Source organism: Ursus americanus, chromosome 3 (genome assembly GCF_024610735.1).
Source record: "Ursus americanus isolate L20-20 chromosome 3, mUrsAme1.1.p, whole genome shotgun sequence".
NCBI lineage: Eukaryota > Metazoa > Chordata > Mammalia > Carnivora > Ursidae > Ursus > Ursus americanus.
The window spans coordinates 29243275-29264282 of NC_142129.1; the positions used below are offsets into that span (position 1 = coordinate 29243275).

The following is a 21008-nucleotide window of genomic DNA, read 5'->3' on the forward strand; positions in this document are numbered from 1 at the left end:
ATTCAAAGACCCATTACTCTGTACACAATTCAAGTTAAGTCATCCAGTTAAAACTCAGACAACCTTATTGGGAGAAAATTTTGGAAACTTTGGGTTACTTGTGAAAGAGTGAAAAAACGTTCTTTCTTTCTATTCTGGATATCAGACCCAGACACGTTTAGTCTGGTGTTTACATAAATTCTATCAGTGCACCATAGAAGTGGGAAAGAACTGTTTTTGTTTTTTTAAGTCAGGAGGGCAACAAAGCAGTAAGAAGGATCATAGGGCACCATGTTAGTGACAAATCACAGGAGGTGGTTCCAGAAAGGTTGTGAAAACTAGTTTCTCATTGCAGGAATTGGGTTGGGCCACTCCTTCACCCCCCCTTCTCAAACACAAATATTTTCATATAATAAAAGCCTGTTTCCCTATGGTTATAACCCAGCCTCCCCTCCTCGGACACCACCATTTTAAAGGGGTTTACTGCGCGGACCTTCCCAAAGTCCACAGGCGTTCTCTCTTTCTGGACCGTGTCTTGCAGAGGTGAGGCGTCCCTTCGGGGGCTCACGCCGGGTGAAGGGACAAGAAACACCCACTCGGATCCAACCCGGGCAGCCAGCGGCCGGAGCATGCGCTGAGAGTTTGTGCAGCTGGCCCTGGCTGCCGCCGCTGCCTCGTCCGGACTTGGCGAGAACTTGGGAGGGACAGCGGCGCTGGGAGGTGGCTTAGCAGAGACTTTCCAGCAACTGCTGCCCAGGACTCTTTTTTTTTTTTTTTTTTTTCTTTTTCCCAGGAGGCGGCGACGACGGCGGCGGCGGCGGGGGGAGAGGAAGAGAAGGAAGCGTCTCCTGCTCGAGCCCATGCAGCCGATCGGCTCTCCGGGAGGAGCGTCCCTGCCCTGATGAGCCCCCGCAGTGCGTCCCCGGCCGTCCCCCGGCGGGAGTGGGGCACGGAGCCCAGCGCCGACGGTGAGTGGCCGCACGTCTCCCGTCTTTCCAGCCAGCTGTCCCGCCAGCCCGCCGGTGGCTGTCCTCGGCGCTGTGTGCTAAACTACTTAGAGGCTGGCGGTGGGGCTCCCCGCCGCCGGCGCTTCCCCCCGCGCCCTGCCGGGGGCGCGCGGCCGCGGTGGTGGGGCGGGGGACCGCGCTCGGCTTTGTGCTGCTCCGGCGGCCGGGAGCGCGGGGTCGCGGCAGCGGCCGCGGCCGGGGGAGGGGGATGTGAGTAACTAACCCGGCGTCTGCACAGCTGCACCGGCCCTAATTCCCCTGCGCCCCTCCCCGCCCCCGCCCCGGGCTAATCCATCATTCCGGGCCGAAGCACCATTTCTCACGTTCTCCCAAAGAAACCCTAGTCGCCGGGCGGAATCCCAGCTCAGCGCCGCGCCCCCCAGTGCCCTGTGTTCACACTCGAACTGCGAATGGGGTGGGGGATGCGGAGTAGGGGGGCCCAGGAGGTGTCCTAATGAGAGGGACACTTGCACCCGCGGACTCGCCGGCGGCGCCTGTGACGTCTCCCGGGGGTAGTGTGGTTTCCAACCTTCGGGACAGTTCCGAGCTGAGCTGACCCCGAGGAGGGGCGTGGACTGAGGGAGGTTTTAAAGAGCGTCTCATCAGAATGCAGAGGACACCGCCGCACGTCCCCTGAGAACGGGAGTTTACTGTGTGCCTTCATTCATCCGGGAGTCAATCTTTTCTCTTCTCAGCAGGTGTTATCTGAAGCCGGTCTGGAACTTTAGGGGAGTTGAGGTTACAATGACAACTTTAACAAATGATCTTGGATGAATCGATGTCTCGAATGACCTAGGCTTCGGACCAGACCCGAGACCCAGCTGAGGGCCGGCAGAGGAGGGAGGGATGGGCTGGGGGTGCGGAGAGCGGTGATAAGTCCCCTGTTCTCTCTGCCCCTGCAGATCGTTGCTACTTTGCCGGCGGGAGTAGGATGTGGTGAAAGGATGGGGCTTTTCCCTTTCGGGGCTCACAATGGCCAGAGAGGATTCCGTGAAGTGCCTGCGCTGCCTTCTCTACGCCCTCAATCTGCTCTTTTGGGTAAGTCGAACAGTTCCACTGCACCAACAGGTGGGGACGGCTGGACTCGGTTTCCTACAGCCACCACTTAATGCGCCAAAGGGCATGGCTAAGCATTAATTAATTACATAAGATCGCACCCTGTATTTTTCAGAGAAGTAAATTTTGACCTTAAAATGCCTTTGATCTAGCTCAAGTGCCATTCGTAATTAGAAAAAAAGAAATCGACGCCTGGATACCGGTGGCAGTAAAATTAGACTTGAAGTTAATCTAGGGATATAAATAAATGCACGTGCTTGTGCTTGTAGATAAGAAAATTATGACATGCTACTTAGGGAACTGCTTGTTTTCAGGAATTTCAGATAACCGTCCAAGCCATAAATTGTTTCCTTACCTCATACTAGCCTATAAAATCGGGTTGGGGCAAGCAGTCTTACTGTGTTTTTGTAGGAGTTCATACACAGATATCCTATCAAAAGACTGGGTAAATTTTTCTATGAGATTCCATATAGCCTGAAAAGGTGGTTTTCATGTAACTATTTCTAAGTTGGCGAAGTTTTAAGGAATTTTGTGTATGCTTTTGGAAAATCCCGTAACCATTTAAGGAAATAAAATACATAAAATTTAACAAGCTCATGGAAATCTGTATGCTGTATGAGCTAGTGACTTTCTATGCTTTGCACCCAGACATAAATTTTCTTTAAGTGTTATTTATAATCACATTATTATTTATAAAACTTACGAGGAAATATAAAAATTCAAACTGTTGCTTCAAGAAACTGTCATGCTTAAGAGGATCATTTTTTTGCAAATTTTGTATTCTATTAATACTTATATTCATCATTTTCTATTAGAAATTTTAATGTGTGATTTATTTATCTGGCTGACTGGCTGGCATTTGCCAGCCTCTTTTCATAAGGTGGGTACATGTGGTCTCTAGAGGATGACATTTTGGTTTGAACTAGGGTCTATGGGTGGTTCCATTTTAAAGTGACAAATTAAGCCTTACTTCAGCGAGTAATCTGAAAGATGCCTAAACCGGCAACACTTTTTTCTCTACATGAAAATTAAAAAGCATCGAATAGTTAAATTCACCACTTGGAAATGTAAAATCACTAACCGATCTTGTTGCAGTTTTTGATTCTAAATACGTACCTTTTTCAATGGGTCATTAAATCACCTGCTTAGCTATAAGGTTAAGATTTTGAATTTTTTTAAATGTATAATATCACTTCTGTTTACTAGTATTTCACTTTTTGACTTTATGCTTTTTAATTCTAGAATCATCACATTTTTATAACTAAAAGGGGATTTAAAGATGACCTGGTTGAACTTCTTTACTTTGTGAATGAGAAAACTAAGTGCAGGTTAGTGACTGGCCAGAGGTTAAATGGCCCAATGGTGACAGAATCAAGAGCCCCACTCAGTTTTCTTGCTCCTAGATAATGCCTTTACGTGGATAATTACTGAGTTCTCAATCTTGGAATTCCTAGGATTTTTGTTGCTGTCCAAAGAATAATGATTTGGATTTTCTTAATAATCTGTATTATGTGTGTGTGGGGGGGAAACCCCGATCATTTAACAAAAAATATTGCCCTTCTGAGTAATGAATTTGCTTTAAAAAACTTATTCCTTAAATTCCTTCAGGGCTCGTTCTATCCCCAAAGAATGTAAAATGTTATGTCTTTGTTGTTATCCTGTACTTTCTGTGTGCATGTTCTGACATATTTATTTGTTAAGATCCCTTCCCCCTTTCTCCAGCCCTCTTCTACCAACTCCCCCTCCAACAGAATAATCCACGTTAACCGCCTCATGTGGATCCCTCTGTATTTTTCTTTATTTCATACAAAGATGTATTTACTCATACCTGTCCACATATACCCATTCATGGGCATTTATATGTACATTCACAATATTTTTTTGTTAAATTTTTTTTTTCATGTAGTCACAGGAGTGGGATTGCTACATTGGAGGATAGGTGATAGCGACAATAGCAAAATAGCTCATCTTTATATAGTTCTTCTTACGCTGGCCGGGCACAGTTAGTGCTTCAGCTTCCTAGTCTGTGTAACAGGGATGAAAATTCCTCCTTATTAGAGTTGTTGTGCGGATGAGAGTTACTGTCTGCAAAGTGCTTGGAACAGTTGCAGGTAATGGTGGTCGCTCTGTGGCAGTAGTAACGGTAGGTAGGAGTATTCGCGACCACTCTTACGACAGTAAAGACCCTCAAGGAGATCATCAGGAGGTGGATTGCTCAAAGGAACCCCTGTGTTCGTAATAGCAGCAATTGCTACTGTCGTGATTAATACCCCTGCCACTGCTACATTTCTTTGACCCAGAAATCTGGTCTTGGGAATCTATTCCCTAGAAAGAACACAAATACACCCCATTATATGCGCACAAATGTTTGTTGCCACCTCGTTGGTGTTACGGCACCTTTTAATTTTTGTCAGTTGGAAAGGTTTAAAGTATTATTTCACTGTTGCTTATTTTTTTTCCTCCCCTCCCAGTTGAGCATAAGCATAATTTTCTTTAGCCCTATATATATTTCATATATATTCTTTCATTTCATAATTCATGTTCACTAAATATTTCCTATTTACCATATAGGTTTGCCTTATTGTTTGCCTGTTGATTTCATTTATGCTGTTACTATACAGTAGTTAAACAAATTTTGCTGTTTTTAATAGAATTTTTCTCTAGGATTTTAAATATTCTTTCATACTCTCTGTTCTTTCAAGGCACCCACCTTTCTTGTTTTCATTAGGGTTTCTTTTTCCCTGTGGACTTTAAGCTTATTTTATATAATTAAAAATGTTTCTGGGATTTTTACTGGAATTGTATGAACTATATATCTAACTTTGGGGGAATTGGCATTATTCTTTCAGTGTAAAGACAGTGTTTGCTGATGCTGTATTTCCTTACTGAGTCAGATGTAGTTTTCAACCTTGTGCCAGGCGCGTTCCTGGGCGTTCTTACACTACTCACGCATCTAATTCTCACAACAGTCCTGGAAAATTGTTTCTTCGTTTTTTGGGTAAAGAGAGGTTACTCAGCAAGTTCAGTAACTTGCTAGTAAGTGGCAGAACAGGGACTCAAGTTTCAATTTTTTTCTCCAAGTTTTGATAGAAGTTGTCCTGCTGGACACGGTGGTGAATGTACTCGCAGCGGAGAGGCAGACACCCTCCGTGGAAGGTTAGCTGTCCACCTCCTCATTCCAAGTCCGCTAGAGCAGTGCTTCTCCAACCAATCACCTGGGCATCTGGTTAGAAGGCAGATTCTGATTCAGGACCTCGGGAGTAGGGCCTGGAGTTCCACTTTTCTAAAAAGCTCCTCTGTGATATTGTGGGTCTGAGTGCCACGTGTTGAAGAACAAGGCTGCGGTCCTTGCTATGAGCTCTCCCTGGAATCAGAGGCAGAATAAACCAGTATAACGTATAAGCCCAACTACGTAAATAGACCACATTCGGAGTGTGGAGAGGGATTGTTCTTGCCTCTAGTTTTGCAAGACTGAGAAACCTGCCCTCATAACATGGGATCAAAAGCTGTAGGCTTTTACTCTTCACTCGGCTTTTTGAAATTCTTTTTTCCCTGTCTATTTTCTACTGTATTGCTACCATCTCCCCTTCTCTACCCAAAAGAATGTTAGGGAAAAGAAAATTAAATCTTAACTGAGGACCTATACAGTTTTGTTTTGCTGTTCTGAGAGCTGAAAATTAAACAGAGTGGGTGTTGTTTTGTTTTTTGAGTATGTTTTTAAATATGAGGCATAGACCCGTCTAAGAGGACGCAAGCAGATCACAAATGCACTGCTTTCTCTCTATTGCCATGGTTCCGGTCAGCTTGATTTGCCCTCTGTTGAGTGGCTTTCCCATGTTTTGAAGAAGCATAATCCCAGTACAGCTGAACTGGGAGTTGGCACACAGATACTGGACCTTCTAGGTTTCTCATGACTGTTGTGGGTTTGTCACGGGAGAAGTCACTGGGGACATGCTGCACGTGAGTAAACCGCCCCGAGAATGCTTTTGAAACCATGATTCACATTCTGGCCACAAAGAAGCAAGGAAATGAGTTATTTTTACTTCAGATGCATCCCATTTTTACAGTTTAAATGGCATATTTTAAGTAAATAAAAGCTTTCCTCCATTTGAGAGACAGCTTCTGTGGCTTTCTGATACGAATCCTTGCCATTCATAGATGGTAATGTTCTGCTAGTACAAATATGGATAAATATGGTTGTTTTTGGAAGTTCCTGCAGTGGATGAACACTTAACATTTACCAAATACGTTTGCTTACTATTTTCTAAAAATATAATATCCCATCTTTAGTTTTTAAGTCCAATAAGAGCCATTACTTTTCACCTACCATTACTAAGGATAGTAGCAATAGAGATAAACTTCTCAATGAGCTAGAAAAAGAAACTTATAGAGGGAAACCTAAGAAGTGGACAGGGAATCTAGTTCACACTTTGGTATAAATGCAGGGCAAATGAAACAGCAGAAAGTCAATGTTCTGTTTCTTTTTCCTTGGCCATAGGTAGTGAACCTTAGCTGTTTGACTCATGGCAGACCCTGAGGAGATCTTGGCAAGTGGACGTTTGTGTTCACGTGGCATTTATTTAGTCATTAAAAATACAACTTTTTAAATTGATGCCCTTAACTTTATACCCTGAAAGTCATTGAAGTTTTCTTTAATTCTAAGCAATAGGGGAGAGCCTTCCCACAAATGTTACTGCTTTTTTTTTTTTTGAGATTTATTTATTTTATCGAGAGAGAGAGTGTGTGCAGGAGCAGGAGGGGCAGAGGGAGAAGGAGAGAGAATCTCAAGCAGACTCTACGCTGAGCAGAGAGCCCAACACGGCTCCATCCCACAACTCTGAGATCACGGCCTGAGCTGAAACCAAGAGTCAGGTGCTCAACCTACGGCACCACCCAGGTGCCCCAAATGTTAGTGCTTTTTAAAAATAAACTTTAAATAAACTTGAGTCTCAGGGGCAAAGCTGATATGTGCTTTGTATACAATGTGGCCCCAGCTGAGCAAAGATGAGCCATCACGTGGCTCATAAGGACCAGCCTTCGGAGAAGGGCACAGGGGGTTCTTCTGCACACATCCCTGCTGCAGACCTGAGTAGTACCAGCATTGGGCTGCCAGCCTCCAAATAATTAAGAACTGATTTACCTTTATATTTCAATAAATTACAATTTGAATCCTTTTTTTTTAAGACAAAAAGGAATTTTAAAAGCATCTAGTCCAATTCTCCATTTTCAGGATAAGCAGAGGTTCCAGAAGTTTGAATTACTTGTCCACAGTCTCCGTAGAGATAGAACTGTAACTAAGTTCCCCATCTCTCTTCTGCATTCTGCTCTTTGCTACCAGATTGGACATAAAAAGGAAAGTTCAGGTAGGTGGTTTTAAACATCAGTCAGCCTTGAATAGAAATTGTTGGTGTCACTGTTACCTTATATAAGACTATATATTATGGATGGGAGACAGTTGAAGGACTTAAAAGTCTGTTTTGTGACTAAGCCCTTGCTATTTGGTGGAAACTATAGGCATAGCATACATTTCATAATAAGTTTAGGGAATGTGCACACACATAAAATTCTTATTTAGAAAACAACTTGATTCAATCCTTATTTTTACATAATTAGATTTGAGCAAAACCAGAATATGTCTCCAACACGGCAAATTTCATATGTATAAATATTTGTTGAGAGCTAGCATTTTCTAAATGTTTTGCAAAACAGAATGTGGCAAATGTCCCGCTAAGCAGTATATTAAATATATTTCTCTAAAGTAACATTTGTGTTATTTTCGAAGCATTTTCTTGAACTACAAACAATATTTTGCAATACTGGAGAAAACGTAATAAGGAGTTATATGCCTAGTTACATATAGTAGCCACAGTGTTCCTGATTATTTAATCACGATGAATGACAGTTGAAGAGTTATTTTATTTTAATTTGGAAATTAGTAAGAAATACCATTACTAGTAAGGAGTCCGGAATGGCTTGCATAATTTGTGCTTCTAGATTTAATAACTTCAAGGTTAGTATTGAAGTGACCTCATCTCATGTTAGCTTAGTTTCTTGCTGTGGCCTGCAGTCTGTATGTTGTTACTGCTCTGATTTTCTCAACCCCAGTGAGTAACATCACTCCTTGAGAATGAAACTGTTCTCAGACATTTAATGCAGCTGGAAATAATGTCATAATAAAAAACAGTTTAGTCTCAGAGTTGCTTGTTCGCCATAAGATAAGGCTTTGGGTTGACGTTCTTTATTTGGACTAATGTTCCGGGCACGGCTACAATGCTTGGGTGACTACCGTGCAAAAGAACAGTAGAGTCCAGTAGAAGTTTGTAGTTTAAAGGACACTGGAGAACACTTAAGCCAGCTTCTGACCCGATCTATAAATCTTTGATCTTGTAATTCAGCAAGCACCTCTCTCCTGGAAAACTTCCAGTGGTACAAACCTTAGCTCTTCTGAAAGCATCTCCTAATTTTGTTAATGTTCTTCTAGAGCTCTTCTAGCAAGTTGAAATCATTGCCCTTTAATTTAATTATTTTCTCATTTATTCATTGAATATCTCGCGGGCCTCACTGTTGGGCCTGGTACTCTGCTATGTGATGGGGCTGTAAGCAGTGGTCTGTGGAGTGAGATGGGTTGGTGAAAATAGAAATCGATAATTGTTCTGTGAAGTCTGTCCAAGAACATGGGCTGTAGGTAAGGAGGGAGTTGGGAGAAGATCTATCCGTGCTAGCTATCTGAGCTGGTCTCAGAGGGTAAGGTTGCTCTGCTCTGCTGCTGAAGATGGAGAGGTGGGGGCAGGATGCATTCCAGGCAGAGGGAACGGCATGGGGAGAGACACAGAGGCCTGCGGGGATCTGCATGGTGCGTGTTGGAGAAGTGCAAGTAGCTCTTTGTCATCTGAGTACCGGATGCATGTGGGAAGGAGCCGGCAGGGAACAGATTGAAGAGACAGTTTCAAGTTGATTGAAGAGGGCCTCTGTGCCCTGCTGAAATGTTTAAACTTGAGTCTCTAGGCAAGAGTTGAGGGTACTGGAAGTGAGAGCCGGGAAGGTGCCCTTGAGGCAGCTGTGGGAGCTGTGTGAGCAGAAGAACGCCATCTGCGTTTCTGAAAGCTACTGAAGAGTGAATTTGAGGTGGAATCTGTGAGCCAGGGAGTTCATCAGAAGGTGATTGTAATTACCTGGCAAGAGATTGAGGGCCTGAACTAGCCAGAAGCGGCAGGAAGCGGGGAGGCCTTCACCAGCCATGGTGCGGGAACAGTCTGTAGAACTTGAAAGTAATTAGACGTAGGACTGAGGAAGAGGGAGAGGTTCAGGCTGTCTGCCAAGTTGCCAGTTTCTGTGATTGAAGCGTTGATTATACCATTTACTGAGATAGGAAACACAGTGGGAGGGACACACAGGTTTTGAGAGGAATGGAAATGAGTTCAGCTCCAGAGATGTCAAAATTGAGAATGGCCATGCAAGTCCAATAGGCAGCTGTATCACAGAGCTTTATCCCTTATCCATTTGCTAGACCTTCAAATATCTGAAGATTCCATTTCTGAACTGATTTAGGAGTCATCTTGTCTCTTAAGCTGACTGAGAAAGATTAAGAGAAAGCCCTGAGGTCAAAAGTGACTGGAGGTAGTAGTAGGTAATATATAGAAGAATCCCGCTCTGTCTTTTCATCACATAAATCCTCTGTGAAGTCAGGCTTATTATCAGAACAGTTTGGATGTGAGGAAACAGGCTTAGGACAGATTCAGTGATACCCAAAGTCACATAGCTAAAAGGGGCAGAGGTGGAATTCCAATCAAGGCTTTTGGATTTGGTGGTTTCTTACAGTCATTATGGCCAACCCATTTGCCTTAAATGGCCTCCAGGACTGTGTTATCTGGTCCCTGCTTGGCTTTTCATTCTCACCACGTGCCAGTCTCCCTTCCTTGAACATGTCATGTTGCTTCCATCCTGGGATTTTTGCTTTTCTTTCTGACTGGAATGTACTTTTTCAACCGCCCTTTCCCTAATGAACTTGATAATTATCCTTCAGATCTTCCTCTCTGAGAGAAGTCCCTTTGACTCCATGGAATAGGTCAGGCACCACAAAAAGGAGGCTTAGAGCAACATGTATTATTCCTTCCCAGTGCTCATTACAGTTTGCGGTTACACGTTTATGTAACTGATGGCTTGATTAATGTGTGTCCTCTTAGTCAATTTCACCACAGACTTGAGATGGTGCTTGTTACTGTCATACTGTTACCCGTGTATCTCCAGCACATCACAAAGGACCTGGCCAAGAGCAGTTGATCAGTATATATTTCTTGAATGAAAGAATTACTTCAAAACCCATGCACTTAACGATTCTATGCTATTAGAAATGTTTTGGAGTATACCACTTAAAAGAATTCCACATTTTTTGTTATAAATGAAAGAACAGTGTATAATGACCACTGATAATAGACGATACCAAAATGAAGAGTCTGATAATTTACCGATACCTGTCTCAGAGCAATGATATTGAAAATCAGCCTGTTAAGAAATTAGAGGATAGAGAAACCAAGATCAGTTATTACTTTAAAGAATGATAAAGAAAGGAGAGAATTATTTGTAATTGCACAAGAATTTGAGGTAAATAAAATGTCACATTAATAGACTTTCCTGTCCCCCCATGAGATCCGCAAGGTATTTAAAGGTCCACATACAGCCAAGCAGAGGGAGAACATGTAGGCTCAGATTTAATCACGTGGTCCAGGGTCCCCTGCTAACCCTGTGTGTTTTAATAGGTTCTATTATTATTTGGGTATGGAGAAGCCAACAGATCGGACTGCCATTGAAAAGATAGTTTATTCCAATCACAGATCGCAAGAGAGAGAGAGTACATGTCTCATCACCAAGAGGGGAAGCACTGGGGTCCATCTCAAGGCAGAAAGAAAGGGACTGGGCATGTAATTTTATTGTGGCTACATCAACAAGGAACAGGCCAAAGTAAGTAGGTTTTGGATTGGCTAGTTTAAATGAGTTCAGCAGCCTCTGGAGTACAGGGGTTATCCTTGGTTGTCTGGCACCTGGACCTTGGGGTGATTACGGCAGGTGTAGAAGGGCCCAGAGTGAGAGCGAGTAATAAAAGAGGTGGTTCGGATGTGGGGTCTGGAATGATTGGTTTGTATTTGAAAATGAAAAGTGTGAACCTGGGAGAAGGACTCCTCCCAAGGGTGGTAGAGGGCAGGTGGCCAAGGCAAGGTGGCTCAGGCACATTATCAGTTTGTTCAAACCAAGGTGTGTCCAGCTGGAACATGCAGAACAGATGTTAGAGCGTCAATGCACAGGAGCTAGAAGCATGATTCACAAACTGGCTGACCCACTGGGTAACTTGTATTAGGTTTACAATCTGTTTTTATTCCCACCAGCAATGAGGATAGGAATAATTGGTCTTACTCTTCTCTGAACTGTGGTTCAGAAAGCTGTTAAAAAAACAAACCAACTTGTTTTAGGCCATTGACCTCTGAGACTCTGTTCACCAAAGAATATAGTTAAGACATTCAGACTTTGCCTGGACACTACTGACCACCCCCCATCCTCCCCTTTTAGAAAAAAGAACCCTGCATGCTGTGCAGGCTAGTCTCTTCCCTGTGGAAATTAATCTGCTCATTTCTGAACTTGGAAGGTAGTTAGTGACTAAGCCTAAAGCTCCAAGGACAAAAGGCTTGGATTTGAATCTCCACTCTGCCATTTAGAGTCTATAAAACCTGAACAGATTATTTCACTTTTCGGTGCTTCATGGTACTTTTTATGGTCCGTACTTATCTGCCTTATCTATTTATTCCTTGTGTCCCACAAGAAGCTTCACCAAGGCTGAGATCTAGCATCCCGTGTTCATTGTTGGGTCTCCAAATCTAGTACCACAGTATGAGACAGATAGCAGGTATCGAATACCTTTTTGCATCTCAATGAAGAATGAGCGAATTCACTACCTGGTTTTCCAAGCAGGTAGTCATATTTCACTGTACAAGAGGTCACAGAGATCTGCCTGTTCTCTTTGCCTTGGAGCCTTTATCCAGAAAGCATTTTCATGGGGCGCATGGGTGGCTCAGTCGTTAATTGTCTGCCTTCGGCTCAGGGCGTGATCCCAGAGTTCTGGGATCGAGCCCCACATCAGGCTCCCTGCTCTGCTGGGAGCCTGCTTCTTCCTCTCCCACTCCCCCTGCTTGTGTTCCCTCTCTCGCTGGCTATCTTTCTCTCTGTCAAATAAATGAATAGAATCTTTAAAAAAAAAAGGCATTTTCATGAGCACTGCTTGAGTTAGTATAGACCAATTCCTACCTTGTATATTCGTTATTTCAGTATTTAAAGCTAAATCTATAATATATAATGGTAATTGATGTTCATTAAGATGCCAGAAGTTATTAAAAATCAAATTAAATTCAAATTAAGTTCTTAAGATAAGTATAAGGCACACTTTAGAAAAATTTCCATCTAAATAGGAAAGACCTTCAGAACTTAGGGGTTAACCTTCAACTTTTGGAAAAGCTTCCCAGGAAGACTTATTTGAACATGTTTTACGCTGTTGCTTTAAAAAAAGGTTTTTTTTTTTTTTTAAATAACTATGGACAATTTAAAACATATACATAAGGATCCTTTAAAAAAATCTTCATACTATTGTCATATCTAAAACAGTAACTTCTTAACATTTTCAAGTTTCCAGTCATGTGAAAATATCCCCTGTCATCTCATAAAGGTCTCCCTGTGGCTGTTTTGTTTGAATCAGGATCCAAACAAGGTCAATATATTGCATTTGGGTAATCTTTTAAATTTCTTTTAATTTATAATAGTTTCTCCTTCCCTCTTTTTTTCCACTTGGCCAGTTTTTTTAATTAAGGAAACCAGATCGTTTGTCCTGTGATATTTTTCATATTCTCGATTTTGCTGATCGCGTCCCCATGGTGGCATCTAACAAGTTCAGATCTATTCCCTGTATCTCCTATAAACAGATCATTAGAGCGGGGGCTTGGTTAGATCCAGGTTGGACTGTTTGGTAAAAATGCTTCAAAGGTATCTCTGTGTACTTCTGATTGCAGCCCGTTGGGAGACACACTGTCTCTTCTTGTGATACTAAAACGCATCAGTGGGGGCTGGGCTTTTACTTCAGCCTGATCTCTCCATTCTAGAAGTTAGCCTTGCACGTTATGCGGTTCTCAGCCCTGACTACATTTTAGAACATCTGCGGAGCCTTTACTCATTTCTCATGCGTCAGTCCTACTTTCAAGAATTCATCCAGGGTGGTTCTAGGCTCATCCAGAGTGGTTCTGGTTTTTTTTTTTTTTTTTTTTTTTTTTTAAGGAGTTCTAGGTGATTTTGATGCACAGGCAGGACTAAGAACTACTGACCTCATAGTTTGGGTAGTCGTTGAGGATCGTTGAGGATCTTTGCCTAGAGATCCATTATTTCAGTAGGGGCTGTTAAATAGTGATACTCTTTTATGTTTTCTGCATGCATTAGCAGAAATTCTATAAAAACGTTCATAAAGTATTTGGCTTTTTCTTTAGTTTGTATAGGAAAGGTAGGATAAAAATTGGATTCTTACCAGTTTTCTGAATAATGAGTTGAGTATCCACCATCCTACAAAGGTGACAAGAGAGTTTTAAGTATTATGCATTCATAGATTTTAGCATATTTGATATTTCAAATAATTGCTTTATTATTATTATTATTATTATTATTATTATTATTATTATTTTGATGTTCAAACTGTTTGACCGTTAGCCAATGGAAGCCTTTTCAAGTTCTCCTGTGACTTTCTTGGCAACATCAGTAGTATGGATTTGATTGCTTCCTTGCTATTGTATATGACATGTTTTAGGCTCATCTTGTACATCTGATAATTTAGCCATTCTGTGGCCTCTTCGTCTTGTGCAATTCCTGTCTTGAACCTGGAATCAGTCATTTAACAGTTTAGCTACCTGTGTCCTATTTGATGACATTCTGGTTAGTGGCTATGACAGGATTACAAAATGAAAGACAGCTATTTATAGTAATAGTGAATTTCTAAATGGTAATTGGGAAAAGGCATAATGATTATGTAACAAAAAAAATCCTTAATTGCTTTAATGATTAATCGTGCAGAGAATGTTGCATAAATCCTGATCACCATTTGCATCTTTTTCCATTGCAGTTAATGTCCATCAGTGTGTTGGCCGTTTCTGCTTGGATGAGGGATTACCTAAATAATGTTCTGACTTTAACTGCAGAAACAAGGTAGGCTCTATAATTAACGATTGCTTTCTTTCATCAGGTTTCCTTAGACCCTAGTTTCTACGTAGCTTTGCCCTGGGCTGTTGAGATGGTAGTGCTTCTCCACAATCGATAACTTTGTGACAGACATTTGCATTTGCTATCACTCTCTTTAAGGTATGCCACTTGTCCTAGCGAACATTCCTGGGTATGGTAACACCAGTTGTCCGTAGTCCACTGTCCTCTGGACAGTGTGTCAGCCGTGTCATATGTATGCGTAAAGGACAGCATAGCTACTTTTCTATAAGAAAATTACTGCCAGCCTTCTTCCCTTCATATCCCTCAGCTAAGGAAGACCGAACTCAACATTGCCATATTCTTCTCAAATGTCAGAAGGTTGGCCCACTAATATCACAAGGGGCAAATTACTTAACTGCTCCCAGCCTCCATTTCTTCATCTCTGAATGGGGACCCCACATCTATCTCTCTAAAATATCTGGAGAATGAACGAGGAACATGTTTGTAAAGTTCTTAACACGGTGGAGCTTAGTAAACAGTAATGGCTCATTTTTGTTATTACTCTTACTAGTATGGTTCTAGTTAATGATTTTTTCATAGTTTTCCAGCAGAAATCACCTCCCTTCCTCTTTCTTTTAATAGAGACTAATTTCCTTTTACACAGCAGTCTTTTGCATTTTGGGGCAGGATCGGTCAGAGTGCAGAAAAGGCGCTGGCCGGGTCAGAGAAGAGGAGGGAGACTCTTCTCAGCTGGGACACAGCGGGGCCTGTTTCTTTCCCTCAGGCTAGGGTTTCAGAGCTAATCGTAGATGGGCTTCTTATTGGGGATCCCTATCTTGTAAGAGATTTTAAATGAGTTGAGGTAGAAATGCTACCACTTGTATAAAAAAGTAAACAAAACAAAAATAAGCAAGCAAATCAGTGATTTTGAAAATAGCTACGCAGTCGTCAGCTTTGAGGCATGATGATTTAAAGGATTATGAACACGAATCTCAGTTATGTCTTGTACTGTGTCTTCGGTGCATTTTGGTTATATTTTATGTATAATATGACATCATTGTTCTTCTTTCAGGGTAGAGGAGGCTGTCATCTTGACTTATTTTCCCGTCGTTCATCCAGTCATGATTGCTGTTTGCTGTTTCCTTATCATTGTGGGGATGTTAGGATACTGTGGAACAGTGAAAAGAAATCTGTTGCTTCTTGCATGGGTATGGTGTTTACATCTTCTCTTTATTATGGGTGAAAAGATCAACCAGTACTGTATTATTTTTTCATCAGTGCACAGGATTACGTGCTTAGGGAACCGTGATGGCAGGTCTCTAATCTGTGGCAATTGTTCAACATCCTGTGAGAAGGGAAGCGTTCTTTCCATGAGAGATGATTTCAGTACAAGTATTTGTTGTACTCGAATGATGAGGTATGGAAATATGTACGCTATTTAATTATTTCACTCAGGCTACGTGTTGACATTTTCATTTGAAAGTATGAGTTGTTTCCTTGTGTCATGGGCCTTATTACCACTCAGATGGGCCCCTCGGGACTAGAACAAAGAAGTTACAACAGCACTCGTGTTTTCTCTCTCTCTTCTTTTTTAACAAACCTGCCATAAAATCTATGTGGAAATTCAGGTGGTGAAGGAGAGATAGGTGTTAAAATCCCAGCACTGCCTTTACATAGGTTAGTGGGTAAAAGTGAGTCTTGGTTTCCATAATCTTAGTGGTTTTTCTTGTGTTTTGTTTTGATTCTGAAAGAGTTGGACCAAATTGCTTCTTAAGCTCCTTTCAGCACTCAAATTCTATGATTCTAAAATCTATGATTTGACTTCTATTTCAAAAATTAGTAAAATCTTTTTAACATTAAGCATTTAAGTCCATTTAAATTACAGCTTATATATACATATATATACACACACATATATATGCATATGTATATATATGTGTCTGTGTGCGTATATATATATATATATATATTTTTTTTTTTCTGATGCACACTGAGTGTATAAAACATTGCCTGTTAGTGGCACGAGACAGTGAGGCTGCTACCATGTAATAGCAGACATCTCAGATTCTGGAAGAATTAATTCATTGGATATATTCCTTTCTTTGCAGTAGTTCTCAATGCTAGCTGTGCATGAATTTCTTGTAGGGAACATAAAAACACATTTTAATGGGGTGCCAATATGCTGGATATCTGAGCAGAAAAAAATCCTGATTTGTAGCATTTGGAGATTTCCGTGGGGCAAATACTTGCAGCATGGTCGATTTCCGGCTCCCGAAGTGGTATCCCTGAACGCAGAGCTGGGGAGAGAGGCGCACAAATTGGCTCTCAGGAGTCCGCTCCTGCACACCAGCGCTTGACTGGCTCCCACCCCCAGCCAATTAAAACCGAATCTTAGTGTGAAGCTGAACTAAAGCTTTGACTTTCACAGGAACAACCTGTGTGAATGTATTAGTTGGCTTTTTGGAGGATAAGTCTTGGCTTCGTGGTCTCTTCAAGTCCATGAGTGGGAAACAGAAAGTGCTGCAGAAAAGAAACCACACTCAGAGAAGGGGGCATGCCTGTGACCTTACTTCTCCCCACTTCGTTATACACTGAGGAGAATGGCAGAAGGGTTTGGAACCTTATTTTGCCGTTTAATATGTTTGCACAATAATTTAAACATAAACTCAAGGACTTACTTTATATGAAACTTGTAGTTTAAAGGACAGAGAAGGTATTTTGAACTTAAAAAAAAAATCTCAGAATCCTTTTTTTTCCCTTGAGATTTTATTTATACATTTATTTTAGAGAGAGAGAGAGATTGAGAGAGCAGAAGGGGCAGAGGGAGAGGGAAAGAATCCCAGCAGACTCTACTCAGCATGGAGCCTCGCTTGGGGTTTGATCCCATGACCCCGAGATCACAGTTTGAGCCAGAGCCAAGATGCTCAACTGACTGAGCCACCCAGACGCCCCACTCTCAGAACCCATTCCTAAAACCACCATCATAGGGGCGCCTGTGTGGCTCAGTCAATTAAGTGTCTGCCTTCAGTTTAGGTCACGATCCCAGGGTCCTGGGATGGAGCCCTGCATCGGGCTCTCTGCTCAGTGGGGAGCCTGCTTTAAGTTCTCCTTCTGCCTGTCACTGCACCTACTTGTGTCCTCTCTCTCTCTGTCGCATAAATAAATAAAATCTTAAAAAACAACAACAACACCTACAATCTTAAAATGCTGTCCCATTTACACAACAATTTAAGAATAACTCGTCTTTTCCTGTCTCCAACTTGTGCGATTCTGGATGGCCCCTGGACTGTGGGTTTGGGTGGGGTGGGATAGCATATTTCATGGAACCTCAAAGACTTTTAAGAACACATTTTGAGGACCATTTATGCGTTCCGTTAGGCTGCTTGAATGCTAGTAAAGCAAGTTGATGAAGAACCAAGTAATTTGGTCTCTGCTTGAGGCAGGAAGAGTCATAGATACCTGTGATGAGAGTCTAGTTTGTGAGGCTGGAAAGAACCTGATGTTGCAAAGGTGACATGGGGACTGAAACCATAATAATGACACAGATGATGATGATAAAGTAGTTTATATGAAGAGTTTTATATGAATTAATCAGTCTTGTCTCCTCCACAATTCTAATGAGATAGGTATTGTTATTCCCATAATATAGATGAGGAAATGAGGCACAGATTGGCTGAGCTGTCTGAGTTAGCTAGTAAATGGAGAATGTGCTATTCAAACCATGGCAGTCCAGTACAATCTATTTTTAACAGCTTCGCTATTTTACTTTACAGCTGCTGCCTTTTCCTAAGTGCTTGTAAATGTTTCTCACATTATATAAAACATTTTCCCTGTGATCTTTCATTTCTTCAACCTGACAACAATCATCTAAGGTAGATAATTATAAATGAGGTTCAGAGAGGTTCAGTAATTTGTCCAAAGTCACTCAGCAATAATGGGTGGAGCTTTGATTCAAACCTCAATGTTTCTAATTGTCAAGCCCGTTTTCACTGGGCCTTTACTGCTGTCTCTAGTAGATGCTTCTTCTCAACCTTTGAAGCCCTGTGCATTTCCCTAGTTATAAATATTTTTTATAACCAGCTCAAACTATCGGACTACAAACAACTTGATAATATGAACTATCCACTTTGCCTGTAGCTTTAATAAATGTTTATCAATTTGAATAATGGACAAGACATTAGAACCGTGCGAGCAGCCAGCATCTCAGAGGGAAGATGGAGCTAGGAAGGCATGAACAGACTGAGATTTGCAAGGAGGAGACTGACCCACTAGACTGGAATTACACTGGAATCGAAGCAGATCTTCATTTTAGTGCAAGAAATAAACTGCTGCCTCGTCACCTTATCTTTGGATGTTATTTGAACACCAGGGTTGATTGACTTTATAGTGTAATTGTTAAAACCCCATAGGAAATGATCATCTTTAAAAGAAATAAAATAGAATAAAATAATAAAATAAAATGAAATAAAGGATGAGCCTGACACTTAGATAGGGCTCCACTTCAAGGGGAATGACTTCTTTATTTTTTTTCCCCAAATTTTTATTTAAATTCTAGTTAGTTAACATATAGTGTAATATTGGTGTCGGGAATAGAATTTAGTGATTCATTATGTATAACACCCAGTGCTCATCATAAAAAGTGCCCTCCTTAATCCCCACCATCCATTTAGCCCCTCCCCCGGCCACCTCTCTCCATTTACCCTCAGTTTGTTCTCTATCCTTAAAGGGAAATGGCTTCTTAAAGGAGCAGAGGGGCATTAATGCAAAATACGACAGGATGTTAGGTCTTTGGCAAATATTTGCAAGGCAACTCTTATGTTTTCTTCCTTTGTGCCCTTTAGCTTATTATTCTAATTAATATTTAAAGAAATCCGATGCATTCATTCCAACTCATTCATTTTCCTGTATTCTAAGTCTTGTTTCACTTTTAAGACGTGTAAATAAGACTAGCGGGAAGAAGCTTTTTGTTTTGTTTTGTTTTGTTTAATACAACCAGTATCTCAAACAAAACAAAACAAAACAAAACAAAACAAAACAAAACAAAAAGACAACCGGTATCACTGAGAGTTGCCATATCTTTTGAATGATTACCAAAAAAAGAGCTGGCAGTTGGGCCATGGCGCTGCTCATGCAACAGTCAGAACAACATTATTCACTGGCTGATCAAGACAAAGTGGGAGACTCTCAAAACAGGTCTTTATAACCAACCTGCCCTCCCCTCACACCACTCCCCAAAATACCAACAACCGGACAGGCTAAGAGGCCACCTGTAGGAAAACATTTCTGGTGAACTTTGGTCATGAACTTTGACCCTTCTATTGAATTATAGATGCAAGTTGTTAAAATATCTTAATTCAAGATTCCCATATAAGGTACCCATATTGGAAGCAGGACATCCAATTAAATTTGGAATTCAGATAAACAACAAATAATATTTTAGCAGAAGCATGTTCCAGGCACTATTTGGGATAAACATCTACAAAACATTATATATTGCTTATCTGAAACTCAGATTTAAATGGGCATCCAGGAATTTTGTTTGCTAAATCTGGCAACCCTACTCTAACTACATTTGTTCTTAATGAATATGAAATTGTCATAGAAGAGAAACTTTTATGTATTTGTAAGAATACATTTTTTGTATTTGTAAGAGTAATTAAATTCTAATTACATTAGGAAAACAAGCCAAACATGACTAAGAAAATAAACCTGAATATGCCATGACTTTCAAAGTGATTTTCGTAGCAGAAATTCCTTCTCTTTTTAAAAGAGAAATTGAAGCTAAATGGAAATTGGTTTTAAGCCTTAGTTGGGTACTCCCAAGGCTTTTAGCTGGAGACTAAATGAAATTCATTTGTTCCTGCAGTCCTACCTTGCTATTAACGTAGGCATTAGGAAAGCAGTGCCAGCTCAGGGGAATGTAAACAGATTGAGCAGACATGTTTACAATATCGACAACAGCTGAATGTCCCCATCAGGAGATCGTCACTTGTCAGGGTGTGATGCTGATATACGTTCCACGTCCAGCAAACCACAGTTAGTCAAGCGCTGGTCAGAACTTAACCTTGGAAGCACCTCATAGGTTTAAGACCAAGGACCTTGTGTTTCAAAGGGAAGGTGTTTTTTTTCCCCAGTTATTATTCCAGAACATTCGCATATGGCTAGTGATTATATGGAAGCACTTGTAAAGCTTTCTTAAAATATACAGTGACTGAATCAGATTTGAAATGATTCTCTTAATGGAAATCAAGTAAATTTTTAATGGCCCTGAGGAAATTAACCATCCTAAATTCTTTTGTTGGTTGAAATCATAATGTAAAACTGGAATATCTTGAAATAGTAATTTTCTACAGATTCTCTGTTTAAGGCCTTCTTACAAGTAGTTATACATTTTATAATTATATAGCTAGTCATATGCAATTAAGTTAAAATTAAACTATTAAGTTCAATATCTTTATTATTTTCTGTTTATGATTTTGGTTGATAACCTAGCAACTATGTTCCTCGGTCAAGGTCCATCATATTATTGACTGCATAGTTAGCATTTGCTCAGTGTTTTACCCTATTTTCTCAGAAAATACAGCAACTTTATATGGTTAGACTTATTTTGCAGAGGAGGGAAAGAAGGATGCCCAAAGATACACAGCCGCTAGTTGCCATCATTAGCATTCAAATACAGCCCCCTTGCTAGGAGCCCATGCCTGTTTCTCTCCACCAGCTACTGTTACAATGCATTTAATTAATTAA

The 21008-nt window shown here is 41.1% G+C and overlaps 1 protein-coding gene across 6 annotated transcripts in view; it reads left to right on the top strand.

Annotated features, from left to right (window-relative positions):
- The first annotated feature begins 428 nt into the window (after positions 1 to 428).
- The window catches only part of TSPAN12 (tetraspanin 12), a 62552-nt gene continuing 41972 nt past the window's right edge, over positions 429 to 21008 (top strand). For 2 of the 6 annotated variants that reach the window (XM_045792765.2, XM_087860864.1), the window contains exons 1-4: positions 773 to 947; positions 1889 to 2024; positions 14185 to 14267; positions 15334 to 15469. In XM_045792765.2, coding sequence (XP_045648721.1) covers positions 1959 to 2024; positions 14185 to 14267; positions 15334 to 15469 — 285 coding nt within the window. In that variant the 5' untranslated portion in view covers positions 773 to 947; positions 1889 to 1958. Of the gene's footprint in view, positions 523 to 772; positions 948 to 1480; positions 1685 to 1888; positions 2025 to 3284; positions 3371 to 7272; positions 7406 to 14184; positions 14268 to 15333; positions 15470 to 21008 lie in introns of those variants that run through there. The other 4 variants (XM_087860863.1, XM_045792767.2, XM_045792768.2 and 1 more) reach the window with 4 other exon arrangements.